Source organism: Pteronotus mesoamericanus, unplaced genomic scaffold (genome assembly GCF_021234165.1).
Source record: "Pteronotus mesoamericanus isolate MK-2021 breed Mesoamerican mustached bat unplaced genomic scaffold, CSHL_Meso_final contig_1018, whole genome shotgun sequence".
In the NCBI taxonomy this organism is placed as follows: Eukaryota; Metazoa; Chordata; class Mammalia; order Chiroptera; family Mormoopidae; genus Pteronotus; species Pteronotus mesoamericanus.
In genome coordinates this window covers 886988-911427 of record NW_026555002.1, presented here as the reverse complement: position 1 = coordinate 911427, position 24440 = coordinate 886988, and the positions used below count along the sequence as shown (strand labels likewise).

The window sequence follows — 24440 nt, the reverse complement described above, 5'->3', positions numbered from 1 at the left end:
TCGAGGACTCGCGTGAGCAGGCTCTCGGAGCTCTTCGCGGAGCCCTTGAGTGGGCACTCAGAGCGGAAAGGCGTGAAGCCCGGAAACCAGGCTGCGAATGGCCCCCTTTGGGCAGAGAAGGCCCGTCTCTCCGTTTGGGTCAAAGGACGTCATCCTGTTTCATTTTACTTCTACAGCCGAAAGCCGCCCCGCCGGCTAAGTCAGGGTCCCGTGGCGGGGGCTGGGGGTGGGCTGGAGCCTGGGTGGCCGCCACACAGGGACGCCCCGAGGCGGAACCCACCCGCGCCCCTGCCAGGTCCTGGGCGCCGGGCAGCACGGCTGCCGGCATAGGCTCTGGGGCTTTGCAGAGAAAATCTGATTAAAACCTGGGAAAACTGGCTAGAAACGCCACCGTTGCCTTCCTCAGCCTTGTACACAAGTGTCACTTGGTTAGCAGACGGCGTAGAAATTTTGAAAGTCTTCCCTGTCACAGGGCGTTTCACTCCCATGGTAAAGACACTCCAGAGGTTCCTGGGGATCCAGGCTTCGTCCCAATTCAAGTTCACGGGCTGGCTCACGTGGGTCCTCCGCACGCTGAGCCGCCCCGCAGAGGCGCCCTGAGACGCGGGGCGAGGTTTCCGCGCGTGGCGTTGAGCGGTGTGAGGACCCGGAGGGGCGTGCGGTGTGGCAGGCCTGGTGGCCGTCCCCACGCGTGCGGTCCGGGCGCGCAGCGACACCCCGGTGTGAGTTCGGGAGGAAGCCGAGGAAGGAACTTCGGTCGGCACCGGAGGCGAACCCGCGCTCCTGGGAGGCGAGAGCAGGGCCAGGCGGGGCGGCGGCTGCGGCCCCGCTTGTCCCCGGGTCGGTCCGGGGCCTTTGCCTGAGCCCCGCGGCAGCGCTGTGTCCTGCGTGTAGGGCCGCCGGGGTGCGAGGGCACCGCTGTCGAAAGCGTACGTCAGCTTTTTCAGAAATGGGATTGGAAAGGTTTTAAACACAGTAGAGGGGTCTTCCATTACTAGTCACAGAGACCCGGGGCTGGAGGCAGAGCGGAACGGCGGGGTCATCCTGAGCCCCGGCCCTGTGGCGGCAGCCCCTAGGCCTGGGGACTGTCACCGTTGTGCGGGGGGAGGAGGGGAGTCTGCCGAGTGTCAGTTGCAGGGCAGAACGTTGGATTTCACTGAGGCTGACGGTTTTACCTGCCGCTAAGAAAACCCACGATTTCACTCTAGATCTGGAAAAGCTGCGACGCTTGTGGTCTTCCCAGCCCACCCTCCGCCTCAAAATCCCTGTACAGTCAGCAGTGAAAACAAGCCGGGACGGAGGGCGGGCAGGCCAGCGTGTTCCCCGTGGGGGGATGGCCGCGAGCAGGCTGGTACTGGCGGGAGTGGGGGGGGGGGGGGGGCGGGGCGAGGCGCCCAAGCCAGGTTGGTTTGCAGGTGGAAGCAGACCCGGAAAAACAAGTTTTCTCCTTGGAGCTGAATGGGAGGAACAGCGTGATCAACACAAAACAGACCATTCCAGCAGTAAGGGTTTCACAGAGAACATGGACGCTGTCTCTGCTCACCTGGCTGTTTCTGGAACTGACCACGTCATGGGCAAGGGATCGTTCCTGTGGGCGCACGGGCGGGTGTGTGACGCTCGTGTGTGCACCTGGAGGGGAGTGAACCCCGCTGACGTGGCCTGAGCATCGGGCGGGGGGGCGTGCGCGAGGATTTGGGAAGGTGTGCGGACCACGCCTCAGCCTCCTCTTTGCAGACGTGTCTCTGGGCCTGTTATTAGACGAGGCTCCCGCAGCTGGAGGCTCTGCAGTCGGCCCGCCGGGGCGCCGGCAGCTTAAGTCTCCGATGAAGTGGAAATGGTATGTGCCTGAGCTCAGCGTGGAGCCTGCAGGACTGAAATTTTGGTGTAAAAACTGAGAAGGGGAATTCTGTCTTCCGCTGACGGTGAGCCAGCCACCTGCACGCGCGTGTCTCCGAGCAGGGAGGGGGCTCCATGGGGGAGGAGCTCAGACCGGCTGGAGGTGGACGGAGCCTGTGAACGCCTGGAGCAGCGGTGGCCGTCCCTGGTGCCTTTGGAAGCCGGGACGCTGGCGACACTATTTGGGGGCTTCCGAGGTGGGTTGTGGTGGAAGCCCCGCTGCGGCCCGGGACCCTCCAAGGCGGGCACGGGGAGTGTGCGCGGGGGCAGGTGAGCAGCGGGGCGTGGGCGTCCGAGGAGGGAGACCGGTCACCCAGCCCCGGCAGGCCCCGGGGGCAGGGCCGTGGACTGGCTGCCGGTGGCCCCGTCGCAGCCCTCCTCGCCCCAGTCGGCCTCGTCCTGGTGCAGACGGTGAGGACCGGCCCCCTTAGCGGAGCTCGGCGGGTGTTCAGAGGGTTAGGGGGGTGGATAGTCTTTGGGAGAACCTTTCGTGGGAGAACCTAAACGAGTAGGCAAAAATGGCGGTCCAACGACCAGGCAAGACGGCGACCGGGGTGCGTGTCTTTGGTGGCCGCCGACTCGATCAACAGCCTGTTGGTGCGCGGTGTCTAACACAGCCGCAACGTTGACGATGCGCGCCTGTGCCACCCACGTGGGACCAGGAATGCCAAGGTTCCGATCGTGCCGGTCCGGCCGCGCCTCGAGCGATGCCTGACTCAGCCACTGTTTTGCCGAAGGCGGGAGGGGCGCGTGAAGCCCTGGCGTCTGCCTTGCCTAGCGATTCCTGCAGCGTCAGGAGAAACCTCCGAAGCCCAGGGCTGTGTCCACGGCAGTGCCCGGCGATGGGCTTTCATGAAATGGGTCCGGTAGGCCCCGGCGAGCGCTCCGTTTAGCTGGAATCTTCCCGATACTCGGTTTGTGTCCACGGGAGGCAGAACCCGAACGCCTCTCTCTCCATGGTTTGTGAATTTGACCTGTTGACTTTCCAATTAAGCTGCTGTGCTTGCTTGTTACACTTTTGTCACTGGGCAAAGAAATTCTAAGTTGATGACGAAGCGCTTTACCCATTCATGGTTGCAGCACAGCCTCCCGCCGCAGGATGATGGCGGGGCCCCTGTGGGGACCCGCGGGACACCGCTGTGTCTCCCACGGTGGCTGCAGCGAGTGTCAAGGGCGCTACGGAACGACCGAGTCTTTCGATGAGACTCCAAAAGTTTTGACAGTCATACTTTGCCAACTGTTCAGCTTTTTCCCCAATATGGCTTTTACTCATGTTTCTCACTTATAAAACCTTTCTCGCTGACGTTTCTGCTTTTTAAACTGCGTTTTATGTTTCTTTTTCTCTCTCTTGCCCTTCTCTGTAGATCTATCAAGTTCAGAAGGTAGGCTCTCCCTCCTCCATTTTCTGACTTGCATGGACCAGCTTTTCCTCGCCAGGGGCCGGGTCAGCTTTCGGAAATAACAGCTTTCACCGAAATGCGTGGGGGGTCTTGCCGCTTCTCTTGCCGCTTTGCTGAGGCGTGGCGCAAACAGGAGCATGCGCAGCTCCGTGCTCACGGCTCTCCCCGCGGGACCCCGCTTCCCCAGACACGACACGTGTGCGCCGCATGCCTCTCTCACCCTTTCCCCCAAGAAATTAGAAAACTGTTTCTTTGAGGGGGAGAAAAGCAAATTTTAGGACAAAGTTAAATTACATTTCAGAATGTGGGAAACCTGTGGAAATCAGATATTTAAAGAGAAAGATTACCCTTCCCTAGACTGTTATTAGAAAACCTGTAAAATGCAAGTTACCATACGTTAAGAGATGATTGCAGACAATGAGGAAAATCTGCGTTCAAAAAGAAACTGAGGACGTAACAGTAAAATTCAGTAGCTTCCAGTAAACCGGCCCCGGTCCCTCCTGCTCAGAGCGCTGATGTGCAGCTGAGCTTCCAGAATCTGCGCGCTGAGCAGGCCCGAGGCCGACACAGAGGAGGGCAGCCACCCAGAGACGCCCCGGGTTTGGCGCTGACGCCCCAGGAAGGAGGGAGCGGGTCCCTGGGGGTTTGCAGGCCGTGCCCAGAGCCGCGCCCATACATGGGTTTAAGCTGTTGGATGTGACACCTCTGCTGGTTGCCTTTTATATAAACGTATTCAGTTTCCAGAGAAAGGGCAATAATCAAGGTTTTCCTTTGAGAGCAGCTAATGAATAAATCAGAGCAGGCCACTTAATTTCAAAGGCGAGAACAGGCGGGCCCTTTGCGCACACTCAGAAGCCGGGAAGCGGGAAGTCCCTGAATTCCTCTCATAGCTACAGCCCTGAGTCGCCGCCCCTCCCTGCCCCCGCCCCGTCTGCCTCGCTGTGTCCCCACAAGTGTGTAGAGAAGTCAGTGAAGTGGCACCAGCCCCCGCTTGTGCTTGGCTGCTGTGTGCGGGGTCCGAGAACGAGAAGGTGTGTTGGAGCTCCCGCCAGGCCCGCGTGCAGGGTCTCGGGAAGGAGGGAGCAGACCCTTGCTGGAACCGGCAGGGTGGGCGCCAGTATCCCAGACCTGGACAGGAGTCGCTGCCCGGAAATTGCCACCCTGATGCACCCGTGCCTCGTCCCAGGCAGGGATGCCACGTTAGACCTTGGCCCGGGCGGCCGCCGGTCCACAAAGCAAACCCAGCCCTCAGCAGAAACACAGGCACCACACGTGTTGATACGCATGATGGGAACACGGTCCCTGAGATTCGTGACGAGGAGGAAGAGGCAGTACGTGCGCCCTCCCGGCCCCTGTGGCTGTTTCCAGCGATGGTTTCTCTGCTCTGGAGTCAAAGCTGTTCCTGAAAGTCAAGCACCTCTTGCATCCGCCTGGCTCCTGCCTGGCTCCTGCCTGCCTCCCGCCCGCCCGCATGCCGCGCCGGCCCACCCCGGGGTCCCCGTGTGGCGTGTGGTGTGCTGCCTGGGGCTCCGGCGCCGGCCTGCGAGCCAGCGCCCGCGCAGCCTGTGAGCGGCACAGACACGCGAGAGGTGCGGCAGCTCCTTGTAAGGCCTCCCGTGAATGAGAGGGCGGATTCTGAACGCTGCTTCTTCCGATTATGACGAAAAGCACAACAGAGAGCGTGCGGGCCTTGTTAAGGACAGGAGAAAAGACCATGGAAACAGGAAGCCCGATACTAGAGACTTCTTTTGGCATTTAAATAAGACTATGGGTTTATATAGGCCCTTCTCCTGGTTTAAAACCCACTCTCTGTCTTTGGAATTAGGCCATGAGATAAAGGAGGCTGACCGCCTTGCATTTTACTCCCTGGAATCGGACAGCGGAGCCGGCGAACGGTCCCTGAAGGGAAGAGAGCTTTAAGCCGTTGCCCCTTGCTTGTGCAGATGTTGAAACATGCCTGGGAGCGTTGACTGTTACTTCCTCAGGTTACAGTCGAGGCTCTAACGACACCCAGAGTCCCCTGCACCTGTTCAGCACGGGTGTCAGATGGCGGCACCAAGTGCACCAGCGACCCGGGGTCGGTCACAGGGGCCCCTCTCCCCGCCAGCGTTCCTTGTCCCTGCATGGTGACTCGGGATTGGCCGTCAGCCTCTGTCCCTCTGAGCCAGTGCAGAGGGCTCACCGTCCGTCCCTGGTCTCTGGGGGCGGCCCCGGCCCCAGCGATGCTGTGTCCCTGCTCCCCAGGCTTGCGGGAGGGCAGGGCAGGGGGGCCCCAGGCTCCCGGGGGCGCTGCCTCTGCAGAACCCGACCTGTGGTCACGGCTTTGTCTTGGCGTGTAACCCGCACTGTGTGGCTTGAGCAGCAGCTTGGAGATGCATGTCACAACAGTTCCTTACACACTGCCTGTTTCACTTTCTTGCCTAATTTTCTCTCCCTTCTGTCTGTAGAAGTATTATGGGCTGGACACGAAATGGGGCGACATCGAGCAGTGGATGGTAGGCGGAACGCGATTCTAAGAGCTGGCGTGGTTTGCGATGGGGTTGTCACACGGTGTAATTGCGTCAGCGGGTCCCTGTTGCCCCTGACCTCGTGCCGAGGGTTCCTGCAGGTCGCTGCGGCGTCTGGCCGGCTGTGTACCTCTGCCCAGGCCCGCTCACAAGGGCCCCGGCCGGGCGTCGGGCCAGTCTGTTCGGTGCCGCTGACGCCCGCGGTCCCGGGCCGGCGTCGGTGGGGGTCCTCCACCCTCCCCAGCCTCCTGGCGTAGAAGACTGTCCGCGAGGGACACTCGGGTGTGAGTCCCTGGCCTTAGAACCCTCCCGTTGCCATCCTGCCTCTCCAGAGGTCGCTTACGCTCCGGTTCCTTCATTCCCCGTCGGGGTCCGTGGGCCCCCTCCCTCCCTCCGACCCTTCTCTGCCGTCCATGTTTGCCCCGCCCCCCCCACCCCCGCGCCCGCCAGGCCCGCGGACACCGCCCTCCTTAGGTGAGAAAACTCCTTTGCCTTCTCACTGCTTCCCAGAACAGCCCCTCCGTCCTCCCGTGTCCGCGGAGAGCGGGCTCGCCCCTAATGACGCCCTGCCCTTCCGCACCCGCCCCCGCCCCGGAGGATGCGGTGCTGCCCACAGCCCCCAAAGGCCGTGGCCCCCCCTCACTGCCTCAGGTGCCCGGGTGCGTGCCCCACTGCCCCCACCCTGGTGACCGGCCTCCCGGGGGTAGCACGCACCTGCAGCGCCTGAGAACGTGGCCAGGGCAGAAAGGCCCTGTCCACCATCCCTATACGGAGCAGTAAAATAACCCAGGGGAGTGCAGAGCGGTTCCCTCCCCTCTTCGATGCCTGGGTGAAATAGGAAACAGTAGTTCTGGGACCGTAAAGAGCACACGCTCCCTCTGCCTAAAATTGATGGCCCTCGCCCGCTCCTGCATGGACACCATCATGGCAGGCGTGTGCGACACAGGCAGACGTCCCTTTACCCCCCGGACGACACAGTGGGCAGGTGTGCTGTTGTCCCCAGTGCCACCGAGAAAGACAAACGCTGCCGGCTGTCATGGGGAGCAGCTGCGACGCTAAGACGGGCCCGGCGTCCGGACGTCCCGCATGGGGACTGGGCGTCCCCGGGTGCACAGAACACACCAGCCAGGGCGGCGTCACGAGGGGGCCTGGCGGAAGGCACTGATCTCAGGGTCCCCGCGGGGAGGAGGGGACAGTTCAGAATGGAAGGAAAGAAGTGGGTGGATGGACACGCAGCAGACCTGAGAGGTTAGAAAAACGCGGACTCTGTATCTGCCCCACCGCACCCCTGTTTTGAAAGCCAAAGTGACACCTGCTGGTCACGCGTGTGTCCGGTGTGGCCCGTTGGACACCTAGGCCCTCCCCGCAGCGTCACTGACGCCTTCAGGCGGAGCGCGCTGGACAGGCGCCGCGCCTCGGAAGCGCTGTGTTCTGCCCGCGCGGGGCCGGCCAGGGCGTCCCCGCGCGAGCCGCTAACCGTCTGCCCTTTCCCCTTCGCTCCGGTAGGAGGACAGCGAGCGCCACTCCCGCAGGCCCAGGCGGAGCACGTCGGTCAGTGCCGCGGCCGGTCCTTCCCGGGGCGTCCAGATGGGGTCTGACTTGCATGTCTAGTGGCTGAAATCGAAATGTATCTGTTTACACATGGTATACACATGTGTGTGCCTCAGTGCTGTTTATCAAAGAAGTTAAAACTCATAGCATTACCTAAACGAAAACTCTGGACTCAGCTGGTAGCATTTTGACCTGAGTTGGGGGAGGGGGGAAGCATGTTTGAGAAATTTCTGAGTATTAATGTATTGGTGAAGTGTTTTGCTTTTTTTTTTTTTTCGCTGTCAAAGACCCATGAATACTTCACAGAGTAAATGCAGAGTTAATGGGATAAGCACAAAAACATGTTTTCCTTGAACTTCCCGAAAGTCTTCATAATTCTATTTGAAAAAAACCTGTGTGCTCTGGGAAGTGAAGCCGTAGCCGGCAGAGCGAATGACAGCACTTAATGACGTGACCGTGAAGCCGGGTCGCCCTGAAACAGCCCCCTGCAAACAGAGGCGCCCAAGCAGAGCCCGGTCGGCGAGGACCTCGGCCGGGCCGGCCGGGCTGGGTGCGCGGAGGCTGCCCCCGGGCCCCCGCCCTGGGGCGGGCGGCAGCCGCCTCCCACCGCCCGCGGCTGCGCGGCGCCTCTGCGTCCCACGGGCGTTTCACGCCGTCCCATCCTCTCTCTCACTAGGCCTCCGACGAAGACGAGCGCATGTCCGTGGGCAGCCGTGGAAGCCTGAGGGTCAGTACCTGGGCACCTGAGCCTGCATGGTCGGTGTGTGTGCGGGTCCCTGGCTTGTTCCTCCCTGCAGCGGCCTTCCCTACTCATGGTCCCTGTGCCTTTGGCGTCCGTGGCTAACCGACAAGATGCATATTTAAAATCTGTTCGGGAGGTGGGCAGAGGGGGAGGGGATGGGGGGGGCACCTGTAATCGTGTCCACAATAAAAGAAATTTGTTTAATGAAAAATAATATCTAATGCGGCGGTGGGAGATTCCCTCGTTGCTGTAGACAGGTTCCCTAGTGGGCGTAGGTGGCACGTTCGTGGTGGCCTCCTCTACGAGTGGAGGCCACTGGCTCTCCTGCGTCTGCCCATGTGACAGAGCGGCCCCCCTTGATTCAGCTGCCAGGGTGTCGCTAGTGGGCGTGGCACAGGCCGCCGGCCGCCCCGGCGGCCCCCTCGCTCCCCGGCCGACGCCGCACCTCGGGCCGGCAGCCCTGCGTCGGAGCGAGCCGCACAGCGATGGCGTGGCCGACTGCCCAGCCGCTGTGTGGGCGGCACGGTCCTAGGGTCATGTCTGCTCGCCTTCGGGTGACGCCCCTTTGTCAACGTGATGAAACCTCTTCCTCACGGTTGCTCAGTGGCTGATCAACACAAAAACATGTTTTCCTTCAACTTTCCAAAAGTCTTCATAATTATATTTGGAAACCAAAGTGTGCTTCGGGCAGCGGGGCCGAGCCTGTGTGGGGGCCGGTCCGGACGCCCGTCTGCACTCGTCGGTTTGGTCGCCGCGGGTTGAAGCGGCGGCTGCCCGCTTGGTGATGATTAGGTCGCGATGGGGCCCCCACGCCAGGGCGGAAGGCTGGTTTTTAATCGCCGTGACAAGGACACCGGGACGTCACTCCCGGACTTCGGTGGGCACCACGTCTGCCCCTAGCTCTGCTGTTCACAGCCGCAGCTGCGAAGGTGCCACACTGTTGCCGTCCTTGTCGCTGCAGGTGCCCGGAGCACGGGCGGGGTTTAGAGGAGGAAACGAAAGTGCTCTTGCTGCTTCGGGTTTGGGGAATTGCAGCACCAGTTGCCGTGAAAGTCCTAGTGCACGTCCCGGGGTTCTTGGTGGCTGTCGTTCTAACGTGCCTCCCTTTGCAACTGCACGCGGGACCCCAGCGGTCGCAAGAGCGTGGCCGCTGGGGTGAGATTTTCGGTGCTGCCTGTCCTCTGGTTTGGGGACGTCTCACTTCGTGTTTTGACTGGCTTTTGGTGCCTCTCTTTGTCGTTCTCCTCGCCCGTCCCTGCCCCTGCGGCCGCAGCCCGACGTGGAGTCCGGAGGCCCCTACGCCTGGGTGAGACGGTTGCATGATCTGCTGTGTGATCCTAATGTGTCGTGTGGCAGAGGATAACCGGTGGCATCCCCACTAATCTCCTGGGTGTTTGTCTAAAAAGCCAAGTGCATCTTTGTCCGAAAAGACACACGCGCCGCCCGCCTCCCCCGGGGACTGCGGGCCGAGGCAGGCGCCCCGCCCTGCGCGGTGGTCTCCCAGAGCCTCCCGGGCGCGGCGCTGCCACCCAGTGTGGCCGGGGGCCCAGGCGCGCGCACTGTCCCAGCACCGGCTGCTTGCCACGCGCTGTGCCCGCGGCTCTGGGTCCCAAGCTGGGGGAAAGAGAGTGTCTTGCTCTCAAGGAACTCAAATCAGATCAAGAATTCCAGAGGCTTCTACAGTTCCTTTAAAAGCTTACATTTAAAGTCATTTCATTTCCTGAAAAAAATCTTTTGTTTTCTAACCTGCATCCGTTCAAATTGAACAGACCGGGCTGCTTTGCCTGAAAGGTCGCAGTTCCGGCAACAAGACGCAGGCTTCCGATTTGGATTCGAAGCTGGTCCCTCGCGCCCGTCCCGGAGCGTTTCTGGGCTTCCTGCCTTCTGAGGCCTGTGGGCGCAAACTGCGCGATCGAAGGCCTCTTCTCAGCAGAGAGTGCGCCGGCGACCTGGCCGGAGGCGGGGCTGTGGCAGCAGCTCGCCCCTTCTCTGCAGGGCCGCCCCAAACCACTGCCTGCTTCCTTTAGTCTGGTGCATTTCAAAGTTCTTCAGCACATTCCTGGGTTTAAAAAAGGTGTTCTTGCCTTGAAGGCAGCGGTGAACAGTGCCAGCCACATGCCTAGCGCCCCCGAGCCTCCTGGTGAGGCTGCCGTGCTCTGCGGAAGGACAGGGGACCAGGGCAGGGCGGGGCGGGGGGGGCAAGTCAGAGAGGAAACTGGCGATCCGGCCCGGCCTTGGCTCAGCCACGGGGACGAGGGCGGCTGATGTGACCGCGGGACTTGCAAGGACATGGCATAGATTCAGAAAGTGCTCTTCCACAGTGACACTGGCAGACGAGAGCATTTCTGTGACAACACCAGAGCAGCTTTTCCATTCTTTAAGTCATCGAATGCATTCGCGACCCGTTTCTAGATGTTTAACCTTTTTATTTCCAGCTGAAAGTGAGTCACGTTTAGGGCCGGCCCCGGGTGGGGTGGAAGGCCACACCGCGCGTCAGCGAGAGTCAGGGCCAACTCGGGGGCCTGCTTTCCTTTTCAGTTTTCATTCCGTTTTAACAGGGGCGGCGGGGGGGGGGGCGGCAGTACTTCCTGTGCATGAGCGTTTCGATGGCACTTTCTCCTTTTGTTCCCCGCCCCGCCCTTGAGGGTGAGCTGTCTTTTGCCCCCGTGGAAAAATAATCTCACGTTGTTAATCCAAAAAGCTAACAGCTGACCCTTGTGCGGCCACGTGTGAAGTTCGCGATGCCTTGCGAGCACTGAGTGACTCATCCCGACTCACCGTTGGAAGGAGTGGTTTTGACAGGGCGTGAATTCTTGCATTATGTTCCTCTCTTAGAAAGTGCTAGTCTGGGTGTCTGGTGTCCTCTCTGTCCCCCGCTTGGGGCTCGTTAGACTGCAGCTCCCAGGCTTCCAGGCGACTCCCCAGGTCAGGGGCTCCGGGCGCTCAGGAGCAGGCCAGGTGACAGCCGGGGCGGGGCGGGGGGGGGTGCACAGCAGGAAGCGGGGAAAACAGCCTGCGGAGAGAGCTGGCTGCCCAGCAGGGACGCCACACGGAGCGGGCCGGCTGCCCGTGGGCTTCGTACCCCGACGTTACAGTTCATTTTCAACGCTCCTGACCCTAGCGCCGCACACGCCGCAGCCCCGCCTGCCTCCACACAGCACGAGAACCGCCCGAGGGCAGAGCTGGCAGTCCCTTTAAGAAGGACAAAGTCCTTTTCACTGTGGGTGTTGAGACCCTACAGGTGTGGGAACATGTCCTAGGAGGTGCACTTCCCCTGACAATTCTACCCAGCATGGAAGGGCGCGTGCTCCCTGAAGCCTTCGGAGGCAGCGTCTCCCGTGTCTCCAGTGAAAAGCCGAAGAGAAATGGTGACCGATGACAGCGGACTGCCCCCCGGCCTCCCCTGCCCTCCGCCCTGGGCTGCCGGCCACGCTGGAGAAGGAAACAAAGGAAGGACTCGTGTAACGCAGTATCTGCTTCATCTGCTGCAGTGGAAGCCCAGAGCGTTCCCGTGGGATCTGTTTTAATTCCTCGCTTACTGTCGTAAAGCAAAGGGTACCTAAAACGGATCGCTGGTAGCCTGCATTGCTATTTTTTTTTTCCAGAAACTACTTTCTACACAGAAATCAAGAGAATTAAGCCGAGGTCTGAATATACGAGTGCAGAACACACATTTCCGTATCAAATAATCTTGTGGGTCAAGAGAAGAAATGAGACCATTAGACCGAGTCAAATTCCTGCCCATCTCTAAATGTTTTTTTCTATTAAATTTACTTCAGGAATGTTTTAAAATTTCTCCTAAGTTTTCAAATTGAATGATGAGGGATTTCTATCTACTCTTCTTTAACTTAGAAACTGCAAGTTGGTTGTTTTTTGTTTTGTTTTGTTTTTTGTGGTTTTTGAGTTGTAGCAAAAGTAAATAGACTTTTACAGTCAAAGTTTCACGAATCTGGATTTATAACCTGTCTGGAAATTCGTTCATTGATTCGATAGCAACGTCATGGTGGCAAAATACGTGCGGAGCGTCCCCTGCCCCACTTCCTCAGGTCTGACCCCCCGGTGGCCTTGGAAGGTGTGTGTTTCTGTGCACGTGGGCTCGGGCCAGGAGCGGGGCCGGTGGGGTACGCCCACGCCGCGCTTCAGTTTGGAACTCAGACTCAGGTCTGCGAGCCTGGCATCTCCTTCCTTTTTTGCCAGCTGCGTGGCCTGCCCCTCCTTCCTTCTGCCACGAGGGCTGGTTATGTCTGTGTCACGGGACGTCTGCTGCTCAGCAGAAAATGTCCTTATAGATGAACGAGAGCCGCTTGAAAGGCCCGAAGTGCTGGGCTGGGGGTAGAGATGGAAGAGATGGGCGTATACAGAACTTGACCCTTGTCTTTTTTTTTCTGGAGAACAAATTATGAAATCGTGAAATAGGTCCTCAAATTTCATTTTGGGGGAAAAAAGTAGGCTTCCCGGACGAATGACAAACTAACGCGGAGGACACGGATACCCCACTGTTCTGCGACGCGCTTTCCCGTGTAACTACGGACTGAGTAGAAGCCGTGCCTGAGTTTTCTGAATACAGCGCCCTCGTGGGCCACGCATGTCGAAGACGCGCCCGAACCAAGACCTGGCACTGACAGCTCAAGCCCAGCCGCCACCCCGCTGCCCGGCTGCCGGCGCCGGGTTCCGCGTGGGCTGCGGCTTTCCCAGCGCGGCCGAGAGGCTGGAAGCGGGAAGAGACCTCCAGAAAGCAGCCGCGCCCAGGCCCACGGGCCGCGTCCCTCGGAGGCGCCCTGTGGTTATTTAGCAGCGACGCCGGGTGGGCCCCGAGCTGTGCTGTCGATGGGCAGGTGGAAGGCAGGAGCGTCCCGGGAGGGGCGAGGTTTCGGGCTCTCCTGGGCTGCCCTTCACCCGCTCCGCTCAGAAAGCCCCCTGGGTGCCTGGCTCGCTCTTGCTGGTCAGCATCTGTCTGCGTGCTGCCTTCACTTGTGTGCTGATGTCAGTTTTTCTTCTTTTCTTCATTGAAACAGACAAATGGTTATGATGGAGAACTGTATGGATCACAGTCCCTGAGCAGAAGATCTGGCAGGGTCAGTATCGTAAATGCGCATGCGTGGCACCCGGAGAGGCTGCTGCAAAGCTTTCCAGAAATGGGGCGCAGTTTGGCTGCTTTTTCTTTTCTGTGTTGTAGTGAGTCTCTTTCTTCCCCTCCCCGTGCATGATAGAGTAAAAGGTAATGTCGTTTGACCAGTAAACGTCCTTAGAATGTTAGTCCTCTGACATTCTAAGTGTTAGCGTCAGAGATTCCTTTTCGTAAGAATCTCTATGTTTCAAAGATCCGGAAGTAAAGATGAGCCCAGTCTTTGCTTTACTGCCCGAGGGGTGTGTGGGGCCTGTTATGTTGAAATTCGACATTCCCGGTCTTCCACGTCTGGTCTGCGGCCTTGAAGACAGCAGAGCCCGTGTCCTGGGCGCTGGGGTTGGGATGCTTGCGGCGTGGGGGTGCGCGGCAGAGGGGGCCCGTGGTCCCGGGGGGACGGGGCTGAGGGTTTATCGAGGAGGTCTCTCTGGATTTCAAAAGGTTAAGCCGGCTAAACTTAAACCTTGTGAAGTTGCATGACCTGCTGCAGGTCTCTTATACACTGAGTTCTCCAAAATCCTCCGGGACTTAACATTTGCTTCACCCTTTGTGGAGTGATACATTTTACTAGATGTGTTAAATAGTATTTTTTAAAGGTACCTCAATTGTCTTAAGATGGATCATAAATACACTTAAATTATGTGTTCAGGTTTCAAAGGGGGAGGCCAGCCCCACCCTCGCCTCCTGGACCGGGCTGATCGGTCCCCCCAGCGCTCCACGCTCTGTGTCCAACTTTTGCTCAGTGTCACGTTCTTCTCTAGAGTGTCCCAAACATGGAGCGGCCACCTTCTGGCAGGCGAGGCGACATCAGGCTCTAGGCTCTACATACAGCTGTATATTTTATTTTTTATTACTTTTTTTTGGCTTAAAACTTTTTCCCATTACCATTTGCCTCCCTTCTGCCCTCTTCCACCTACACCTACATGTTGGTCTTTGATTTTTACGTTAAACCAGAGCAAGCGTGCTTCGTGATTTATTAAGATGTACGTCATGCCTTGAGAAATACATAAGACGGTTGTCTGTAAAACTGTGCATCACAGAGTAAACTTGGATATAAAATTGATTTCATAAATAATCCAGAAATACGATGATCGAAGACCCAAATAACCCCCAGCTGGTACGGCAGCGTGGAGGGCAGGCCCCGGAGCAGGACGAGTCTAGAGGAAAGCGGGGCGCCTAGTGCGGCGGGGCGGGGCGGGGCGGGGGCGCTGCCTGTGGGGAAGGAGCAGGGGCAGGCTGAGGGTGAGCGCCGGCCAACAGCGCCTGCTCTGCCAGCGCACCCGCCCCCATCCGGGGGCTGGGCCGGGCCGAGCTTCTCGGAGGAGGTGTCCGGACACGGCGAGGACAGCCGCAGGACCGCGGCTGTCTGGGGACAGCGGTTCTCAGCCGCAAGGGGCGGCGCCCTCAGGCCCCCCGCCGGCTGGGGCGCAGGGCTGGACCGGGGCCTCCGGGCGCACTGGCCTGAAGGGAGATTGGAGAGTTTGCCGTGCATGGGGTCTAGTTGGCCAGGAGAGCGTGCAAAATACCAAGTCCGGACCAGGAGGTGGTAGCCCGGCCCGTGTCCATTTAGGAAGTAACACTGATGCGGGCAATTGTGGGAAACAGCCCGCGCTGAACCACGTGACTCGCGGAGACGTGGGCCCTGGAATGTGGGTACAGCCGGAGCCTCCAGTCGCTGAGAACTTCTGCGGCAGCAGAGTCTCAGTCCTTCGTGTTCCGGGAGGGCTGATGCCGTCCGGCGGCGGCCTCTGCACCCTGTGTTTGCCTTTGACCGGGACAGGTGGGCTTCGGGGACAGTAGGGAGGTGCACGTCGCTTACAATGTCTTCTTTGGTGCCCAGAATTCCAGCTACAGCGGTGATGGCAGATCCTCCACTTTGTCATTATCCCGAGAGGAGAAGCTGGTTGGTTTCCATTTAAGTCTTTCACGTCCTTCCTCCAGAAACGACAGGTTTTGCCGCATGCAGCCTTGTGTGTGTGTGTGCGCGTGCGCGTGTGCGTGTGTGAACTCAGCTCTTTCCTCTTTTAACACCTGCGTTACCAATCCCCTTTGGGACGGATGGCAAAGTCCGTTGTGGAGCAGCAGTGAGCACGATGCATCTAGTTCAGACTCACCCCGCGGTCTTTTTGAATTCGCATTCAACCGTTTGACAGCAAACTGGGGCAATGAGCTCGGGTACAGCGAAAGGAACTGTTTATGTGGCTATGCTGTAGTTAGAATTAGTCAGAAAGCAAAGAGAAAGCCTTGAACGTCTTTCCTGGAAAGCCCCTGAAAACAGAATTACTTTGCACGGTGCATGCAGACTTGGGGCCGGTTTCTCAGGGAGGGTCTGGCACCTGGAAAGAATGTCCTCCCCCTCCTCAAGGCCGGGCGTCCGTTTTGAAAGGCAAACATTGCTCAGTTCCTCAAGGGCCCCGAGAGGGCAGGCTGGTTGTCCTGGGTGAGGCTCACGCTCCCAGCAAACGCGTGAGCTCAGGTAGGAAGGGAGGCCACCGACAGCCGCGCTTCCTCCCAGGACAGAAGGCAGGCCGCCTGCCGGGCGCGCCTGTGCCGCGGTAAGCAGGGTGACCGGGACAAACGCGCCTTCAGCAAGAGTCACAAGTAAGAACGTGCTCTGAACCTTAAGGTTTAGGAAAATGGGGGCGGGGAGAAAGGATACATGGGAAGTGACTGGACAGATGCGCAGGGGTCTGTCTCCTCGCCTCTAACATGCCTGGTCGCCCCACCACACTTCCTGCCTCTGCCTGCAGGAGGGAGGGTGGCGTCCAGACACTGCTGGCCGCTCCGCCGCCCCCGCCAGCGTCACCGGCGCAGCCCCCCAGACGCCCAGCGCCCACCACAGCCCCCCGGCCGCCGGGGGACCCGCACTCCGGCCTCCCTGCAGGCTCTGGCCCTTCTTCCCCCAGCAGGAGAGCGTTGAGCAAACATAAATGAGATCAGCTCTAAGCCACAAAATATTGACGAGCCTGAACACCTTGAATGTGGGGGGCATTGTAGGTATTTCCTTACTTCCAGGGAATTTCTGCTGTTGCAAAGAGCACTTTGTCCTTCGGGAAAGTCCGCCCTCCTCACCTTCCACGCGAGATGCTCGTTCACGGGGAAGAGGGTGATGGAGACCCCGTGCTGGGCCACGAATTAGTCACCGGAGCTCAGCACGTGGCTGACTCACTTGAGTCTGTTTAAGAGAAATAGCCCACATCCAAGTGTCTCCAAGTCAGAGCTTGCCCGAGGCCACGCGCCCCCAGCCCCACGCTGCGGGGCGTGTTGTGCTCGCCGGCCCCCTGCAGAGCCTCCTGGGCCACCGCCTGGCTCTGCAGCCCCCACGTCTGCTCCTGCGGGTGTGGGCGCGTGGCGCGTCGACGTCGACGGGACCAGTCGTGGGAAGGTGTCGCCGCCGTGCGCGGCACTGATGCCTTCCTAGGCGCCTCCCTGGGCTTCCGGGCGAGGCGGAAGCGCCCCCCCCCCCCCCCCGCCCCACGGGGCCACGCAGCGCCGTCTCCCTCCTGGCCCCGCGGGCCCCTGCGCCAGTCGCGGGATTTGCGCTGGACGCTAGGGATGCCCCCGTCCGCCCCGGAATTCCACCTGCCCGCCTCTCGGGTCATTTTGTGCCCCTCATTCGAGGCACAGGAGTGACGGGCCCAGGTCATGGGACCTTGAAGGACGGCGGGACATTTTAGGGTGCCATCCAGTTACCTGCGTGGAGCCACTTTACCTTCAACGATGGTCCTGTTCTCGGGTATTAGCGGAATACCCCCGACATAGAAGCCAGGGCAAGACATTTTACTTGGGGAAATTATTAGGGTCTAGAGGAGCATCCCCCAGAATATCAGAATCTGCCGTGTCTGCTCTGAGCCGGGGGCGCCGGCTTTCGGTGGGCCCGTGCGCGGCCAGGCCGAGGGCGGCTTCGGGGAGGTGTCCCGCCGCCGGGGGAAGGCAGGGTGCTACCCCCGCAGAGCCTCGGTTTGGAGCTTTTCCCACCACACTTGAAAAGTGAGACCTCGAATGACAAGGACGTTCAAAACCCCGGGGGCCCCGCTGCCGGTTAAGGTGGATGGGACCTGTCTCTGCCTGTGTGTAGGTGCGAGTCCTGGTCCGGTCCCCGTTGTAGTTTGGTGCATTAACGGGACCCCCTGGATTTCCTTCCGCTTCCCCTTCTTTCTCCTGCCCCCGCACGTGCATGCCTGTTGCCAGTTTTGTTGCGGAAAGTGGTCTTGTGTGAATTTGCAGTGTGATGTGCCTTTGAGGTGAAACGAAGCCGGCAGCCTCTGCCCCCGCCCCCCGCCCCCCCGCCCGCCCCGCCCGTGTTCTCCAGTGACGGGCTGCCCCGCTCCAACCTTGGCCATCCCCGCAGCGACCTTGTCCCCAGAGCCCCGTCGGCCCAGAGCGGAAGCCGGGGCCGCCTTCCCCCCGCCACGCCCCTCCTTCCTCCTCTGCTTCCCCGTGTGCCACGTGCATTGCTGAGCCTGTGCCGGGACACCTCACCCTCCTCCGCGTGAACGCCAAAGAGCAGAGCCCAGCCAGGGTTTGAATTGGCCTGACGAACTTCCTAATTAAGACTTTTCTCGACCTTTAAAAACATTATCGAACATCACTGAAGACCTTATATAGGAAAAAGGAATTTAGGCAGGAGGAGGCCCGAGGCCAGGGGGATTTTCAAAATCCCAGGCCCCCCAAATTGGTCTCTTGGGCCTCTCCTCCTTTTCCAGCAATTGTTCCCGATTTGGGGTTTTGTTTGTTTTTTAAAAATATTTTTCTCTCGCCAGTGTGTCCAGGAAGCAATTTGGGAGGCTTTTGCGCCTAATTGGACTCCTTGGTCGACGCGGGGAGGCCAGGACTGCGCTGGCGCTTCGGCTCACTCTCCCCTCGCTTCCTGTTTGTGCGGGGAGGTCGCGGGGCAGAGCTTGTGGCGCGCTGGGGACCCAGGCCGGTTCTCACACAAGGAAACCCGGGTCAGAGCTCCAAGTGCCGGTCACGTCGCGGAGGCTGCCTAGTCACCTCCTTGCATTGTCCTCTCCCTCGCGCCGCTGAGTGATCCGTCCGCAGTCGTGCGTGTCCCCTGGCCTGGGGGCGCCCGGAAATGAGTCACGATGCTCGTCCGGAGCTCTGTCGCGGCCGCCCCGGCCGTCGGTGCCGGCACGCCCCTGTGCGCCCGGCTCGGGCCTGGCCGCGGGCTGGCCCCTCGGATAGAAGGGAGTGCGCTCCCGCCCACCCTTCCTGCTGGGAGTTTGTGGGTTAGCCCCGGCTTTGGGTGCCCTTGGGCGGGCCGTGGAGCTTGTCCCCTTCTGTCTCAGCCTTCAGCCTCTCTCCCAGGGATGCCTGGAAAGAAGTGACTAAAACAGAGTCACGCATCAGAGACTCCGGGGAAGGTTACTGTTCGCACGTGAAAAGCCTCCTCATACCCGTCTTCCGTGTAAACCCGCGCTTGCATCTGTCGGCTTGGCTGGAAGCCTGGGCTCTGTCCCCTGGGCTGTGACGCTAACGAAAGCCTTGAGGTCGCCTGTCACGGCTCGTCGCTGGTTTTCTCCAAGGCTTTGAAAACCTGCCGTTCCCTTCTGTCCTCCAGCCCTCCGGTCTGTGCAGCGCTGCCCGCGGCCCCTCGCTGTCGTCGGCGGGGGGTCACCGGGGGCGGGCCCACCCCACCTCACCCTGCACCGCCCCGCCGTGCATGCGCACCCGCCCTGCACCACGTCCCCGCCGCGGGGCTTCCCCGTGCCGGGTGCCCGTCGGGCCCCTTCGGCCAGCTAACAGCAGCCGTCGCCCGCTGCGGCCTCCAGGAAGGCAGTGCTTGTGCAGGGATGGAGCAAGGCGTCTGCCTCGTTCCCTGGCAGAAAGAACGGTGGTTTTTTAGTGCTTTGGTGGAACGTCAGCTGGTACTAATCCACTGCACTGTGTCGCTTTGGAAATGTCTGGTTTTAAATACGAGGTGCTTGGGCTGTGCGGGAAACGTAAATATTCAAAGTGGCTAAAACTGGGCTGTTCACAACTTTCTGAATCTCCTTCGGATGGCACGCTTATGAATTAGATGTGCGTATAAGTGGCTGAGCAAACCAGCTGCATCGGGGGACAGAGGGGAAATCGGAGGCCCCCCATGCTGGGCGCGGCTGCGGGGCCCCGCGGGGCGTCGCAACTCCTGCTCTCCCGCGGTGGTTGATTCCGCGGGATTTTCACGTTAACCTGTTCTTCTTTTTCCTATTTACAGTATTTTAAAAGTTACAGAAGTCGAACTGTCATTAACGTCTCTTTTCATTCCAGAGCCACTTCACGTTAGAGTCATTGTCTAAACGCCAGGTACGCGGAGGCCGCGAGGAAGTGCAGGATATTTGAGGGATCTGCTCATATTAAACCTGGATTAACAAATTGTCCCCTCGCAGGGCTGCTTCTTCAGAGTCACTGATTTAAAGCATCACTCGGCCCTTACATTGCATGCGGGCAAGAGCAATGACACCGTGCGTCCCTCAGCACCTCCCTGTCACGCTGCCCGGGGCCGGGCCTGTGACCTCCCTGCATGTCCCCCCTCGTGTCCCTGGCACGTGGCCGTCTTCCTTCGCTTACGTTTTGCTGTGTTCTGGGTGCCGGGGGAGAGGCCGGGCGCCCGGTCCTGACGGTCTGTTTTGGTCGCAGGCGTCTGAGTGGGAGGACAGCAGTCTCGGCGGCACTCGGCGGGGAGGTTCCTGCGCCTGGCAGGCCGTAAGTCCCTGTCTGTGTGCCCGGAGCTCTCTCCCACCAGCGGCATGACCGGGCTGGCCCTCTCCCACTGTGCCAGCCCGCGAGATCGGGGGCCCGAGCTACAGAGAGGAAACACTGTCTTGTCCCCATTGTCCGTTGTGCTAAGGGTCAGGGGTGAGGTGACGTGACCCAGGATGCTTGTGGTTGTTAGTTCAACGTCCGCGCTCGTCAGCTTCTAGTGCCGTCGAAGGGAGAAGACGAGCCGTGTGTGGGCCTCATCGGCCCCTGCCCTGCAGCTCGCTGGCTGTGCTTACGTGGGGGCGGGCGGGGGGGCGGCCTGAAACCCCGGGGGCGGGGGAAGGGGCGCTGAACTGGCCCGAGGTCTTTTCACCTCCCGGTAACTGAGGAAGATGCGCACAGTCAAAGCCTCAGAACACGGGCATTTCCTTTTTTTTATTTCATCTTCCCAAAGGGTTGGAAATGGTACCACAATAAAGGCTTGGTAATTGTGCGAGAAATACTTGTTGAATGAAAACACGGAGTGAATAATAAAAGTAAACAAGGGGAGAAATAAGTCCATCCCTGGAAGTGAGGAAGCGAATGGGCGGGTCCCGAAGGACCAGCTGAATAGAGAGTCAGCCCCATCCCCCGCCACCCCCCACCCCCGCCATCGGGGATCCCGCGTCTTGTCTGCAGCGCCTCCACAAGGCCTGTAAAGACACACCAAGGCCCACGTGCAGGAGAATTGTTTCCTAAGAAATACTTGAAAGTGTTTTCCCAATTTTGCTTTTGAAAATGATTGGCTACTTCACAAATTACCTAAGTAATCCAATCTCGTACGTTTTAAATATTTCCCCGATCAGTGTGAATACTCAGGGATTCTTACAAAGTAACCAGTCTAACTTACAGTTTTCTTTGGAATGTAATTCTTAGGAATATTATATCTAATAATTAATTGACATAGCATTCATTTTGTTGGCATCTAATTAAACATTTATCAGTTTTATATTGTGTAACATTTCTTGTGTCGTGGAGCCTGTGGATTAAATCTTTTTCCCAGTTCTTAAATATTTTTGTAGACCATTAAAAAGTTCATAAACCTAATGGAGGAAATAGCTCTAGCTTTTATGTGATGGTCAAATGCAACGAAATGATTTTCTTTGATCGGAAAAGAGCCAACCTACTAGCCCTTTAAGAGCATGAAGCTTCCCCAAGCGCTGAGTTTTCGGGCGCCCCAGGTTGTCTGATGCCTGCGGGATGCGTGCCCCAGAGGCCCCCTTCCACCTCGCCTCTGTAGCTGGACTCGCCTGAGCGGCGGCCCTGGCCTGCAGGGCACAGCCGCTGGCCCGCCGACCGCTCTCCGCGGAACCGCTGCCCCTGCGTTCTCAGCCTCCCGCAGGGTCCCCTGGGAGGAGCGCGTCTGTCGGGTGGAGGACATGAAAGGCCTTCTCGTCCTGCGGGCACACACTCCTAAAATAAGGCCCGCGCCCCTGGTATCAAGCCATGGCCACGAAGTAAAAGAGAATAAAAAGGACTTCCTTCTCCGCCTGATGGGAGCTTGGCCCCCGGGGCGAAAGCCCTCGGAAGAGACCGGCAGCCAGGCAGCAGGCAGAATGGGAGGCAGGTTCACCCGCTCCCTCCCCGGCCCCCCTCATGGCCGCCCCCTGGTGGACAGCCGGGGCCCCACGTTCAGGAGGGGGCCTTGGGGGAAGAGCTCCCGGGCTCTCCGCCCAGCGAGTGGCGAGTGGCGAGTGGCGTGTGGCGTGGCTCTGATAAACGCACGCACCGCATGCACCAGCGCGGGGCCCACCCCGTCCCGAGCCCAGAGCGCCGCCACCTCAGAGCCCTGGCTGCTCGGCCTGCACAGGGCAGCCTTGACCTCGGACGACCTTCCTGGTCTCACTGCCCCAGGAAGTTAGCCTCCCCCACAGGGTGTTTACAGTTACATGGCTTCACTATGATTAAATGAAACTCAAGGGCTGGTTTTCGAAAGTGTGACTGTTTTGCCTGGAAGCCCTGAGCTGTGCGCGTGGCATTCCCACCTGCCGGGAGGCAGCCATCGCCACCCTCCAAGCGGCAGCCGCGGGAGCTGTTTCCAGCAGAAAAGCGAACCAAGGGGAAAGCCCCCCCTCACCCCATGCGCTCTCCTGTGCGGTCCTCGGCGCCTCTGTGTGGTCAGGGTCCTTGCGTCCATGTCACAGGCGACGGGCTCAGTCACGAATCCGCGGTGTCCTGGCCAATAGCAGACGGAGCCTGGACCAGTGCTCAGATCGTTCCAAGTTCCCTGAGCCCCACGTGAGCCCCACCGGTCCCCAACACAAGCCGCTCCCGGCGTGCGGCCTACCGGCCGCAGCGATGCAAACTGGGCGCGTCTTCTCTATGGTCCTCTCAGGCCGGAGGGTCGGAGACAGCGTCTGACCAAGGAGCTGCGGAGACCAGGGCCGGCAACAAGCCCTGCTCACTCTCTGCCTTGCCTCTGCGCCCTCGCCCAGGGTGCTGCGTGGGGCGGGGCGGGGCGGGGCGGGCAGCTCAGGAGGGAGCCGCTGCTCTCTTCTCAGCCAGCCCAGTGCCGAGTCCTTCCGCGCGAGGGCCCGGTGGTCCGGGGCAGGCCTTTCCCTTTCTTTCGCTCACTGGAGCTATGAGAGGAGGCTCGTGACACCGTCAAAGTTCTCGGACAGCCCCTGTGACCGGGGCTCTTACACACGCTGGTCTGTGCACCTGAGAACAGCGTGCACGTTGAGTGTACGTATCCAATAAATACGCGTCCGATGAAGGAGTGGGTGAGGTAGGACGGCTGCGGGGAACTGGCTCACCTTGACCCAGGCTGTTCATGGTCTAAAAGTGAAGTTTTTCATTCAACAAGTATTTTTTTGAGAGCACGCTCGTTGCCAGGCCTTTTCTGGATGGGGAGCGAAATGCACGCAGACCTCGCCTTGGCGGCGCAGGCCGATGAAGCTGGCCCCCCGAGGCGCAGTGGCCCTGACATTTGCAGGAGGGGCGATGCCTGCGGGCGTCCCAGTGGGTGCCCGGTGTCGGGAAGGGCTCCCTGCAAGGCTGCTCCCCTGGCCGCGCCGCAGCCGCTGGATGCCTGGTGCTGGAACCCTGCCTCCCCGCCCCCCACCCTGCCCCGCACAAGAGGAAAGTAAGGGTTTTTAAAAAACAAGAAAATATGAAATGTACCTAGGATGAGGACCAAGAAGAGAAATCAAAGTGGGGAGGCCGTGGCTTCTAGACAAATCAGTTGCCGGTGCTTCCTCCCCTGGAAGAGATGCTTTAGTTGGGCGGATGGACAGACCGACGCCCGGGACAGGCCGCCCCGGGGCACCTAACAAAGCCCTGCCTGGTTTTTGCGTGGACCCTAACTCTTGCGTGGCTTTCACCGGGAAGGCAGCGGAGAAGCGCGCGTCCGCCTGCCCAGCACCAGGCCCGGCTGGCTCTCCAGGCGCCGTGCTGGGCGGGGAGGCGGCTCCCGGACGGTCCTGCCCACGGCGAGGAGGCGGCCTCCCGTGCGTCCCCCACCGGCGGTGCTTTGGGTCACTTTCCCTACTAACCCCGCATTCTGTGCTCTTCAGCGAGCCGAGGAAGCCGGCTCCGCGCCCCTCTGTCCCCTGCAGGCGTGGGGCCGGCCTCTCCACTAACGGCCCCCTGGGCGGGGCGTCCACCCTCCTGCACCTCTGCTAACCCTGTCCCTTTGTCTCTGTCTTCCTGCGCCCGCGGGCTGGCGGCAGCCGTCGGAGCACAGCGGCCACCTCAGCTCCAGCTCCCGCGCCTCCTCGAGAGCCAGCTCGGCGCGGGGCAGCCCCGTGGTGAGTGAGCCCGCGTCCGCCGCCTCGGCTCCCCTGCTCGCCATCTGCCCTCCGTTGCGCCCCGGGCAGGACGCGGGAAAGGGCAAGGCTGCCCCACCCCCTGCGGGGTCTAAGCACCCGCGCGGGGGCGGGGAGGGGGCATGCTGCCCGGTTGGAACGGGCCTGTTCGGCGCTGTCGGCGTGCCACTGCCGAGGGACGCTGCGGGGGGCCGTGCACGGTGCCGGGAGGGGGACCTTCCTGGGAGGGGGCGGCCTTGAACGCGGGGGAGAAACGTAGCCATGTGCATCCAATGTGTCGCTTCTACGATTTAAAAATGGGAAGGATTGACTAATAGCATTTTGTTTGGCAGATTCTTGGTTATTCGACCCAGGTGGTTTTAAAAACACACTCCAGGGGGCCGCTCAGTGGCGGGACCCACACCCCACCGCCCGGGCTGCAGACCCTCTGGTCCGTGTGAACAGGCAGGGCTGTGCTCCTGTTGGTCGTGCAGCGCGGGGCGACCTGCGTGTTGCTCGGGAGAATAGGGGCCCCACGACCCGGCACCCACCCTCGGAGACTCGCTATTGTGTGCGCAGCCCGGAGTCCAGGGACTGTGGGCAGTTTCACCCCGTCTCTGTAGGAGGCGGGTCCACAGTCTCTGAACGAGAAGGGGTTTGCAGGGTACTTTTGCCCAGGGGACAGCCAGGAACAGGGGGGCGCCGGGTGACCAGAGAGGGGGCGTTCCGTGGGCAGGAGCTGGGCTGTGT

At 60.2% G+C, this 24440-nt stretch overlaps 1 protein-coding gene across 21 annotated transcripts in view; it reads left to right on the top strand.

Annotated features, from left to right (window-relative positions):
• LRRFIP1 (LRR binding FLII interacting protein 1) overlaps window positions 1–24440 on the top strand; it is a 111407-nt gene that overhangs the window by 54957 nt on the left and 32010 nt on the right. For 5 of the 21 annotated variants that reach the window (XM_054571095.1, XM_054570991.1, XM_054571018.1 and 2 more), the window contains exons 3-12: window positions 3261–3278; window positions 5744–5791; window positions 7310–7354; window positions 8031–8081; window positions 9370–9402; window positions 13112–13171; window positions 15062–15124; window positions 19474–19509; window positions 19843–19908; window positions 23616–23693. The exons of 6 other annotated variants lie outside the window; for them this stretch is intronic. In XM_054571095.1, coding sequence (XP_054427070.1) covers window positions 3261–3278; window positions 5744–5791; window positions 7310–7354; window positions 8031–8081; window positions 9370–9402; window positions 13112–13171; window positions 15062–15124; window positions 19474–19509; window positions 19843–19908; window positions 23616–23693 — 498 coding nt within the window. The remainder of the gene's footprint in view (window positions 1–3260; window positions 3279–5743; window positions 5792–7309; window positions 7355–8030; window positions 8082–9369; window positions 9403–13111; window positions 13172–15061; window positions 15125–19473; window positions 19510–19842; window positions 19909–23615; window positions 23694–24440) is intronic. 10 more of the 21 variants (XM_054571067.1, XM_054571048.1, XM_054571040.1 and 7 more) reach the window with 8 other exon arrangements.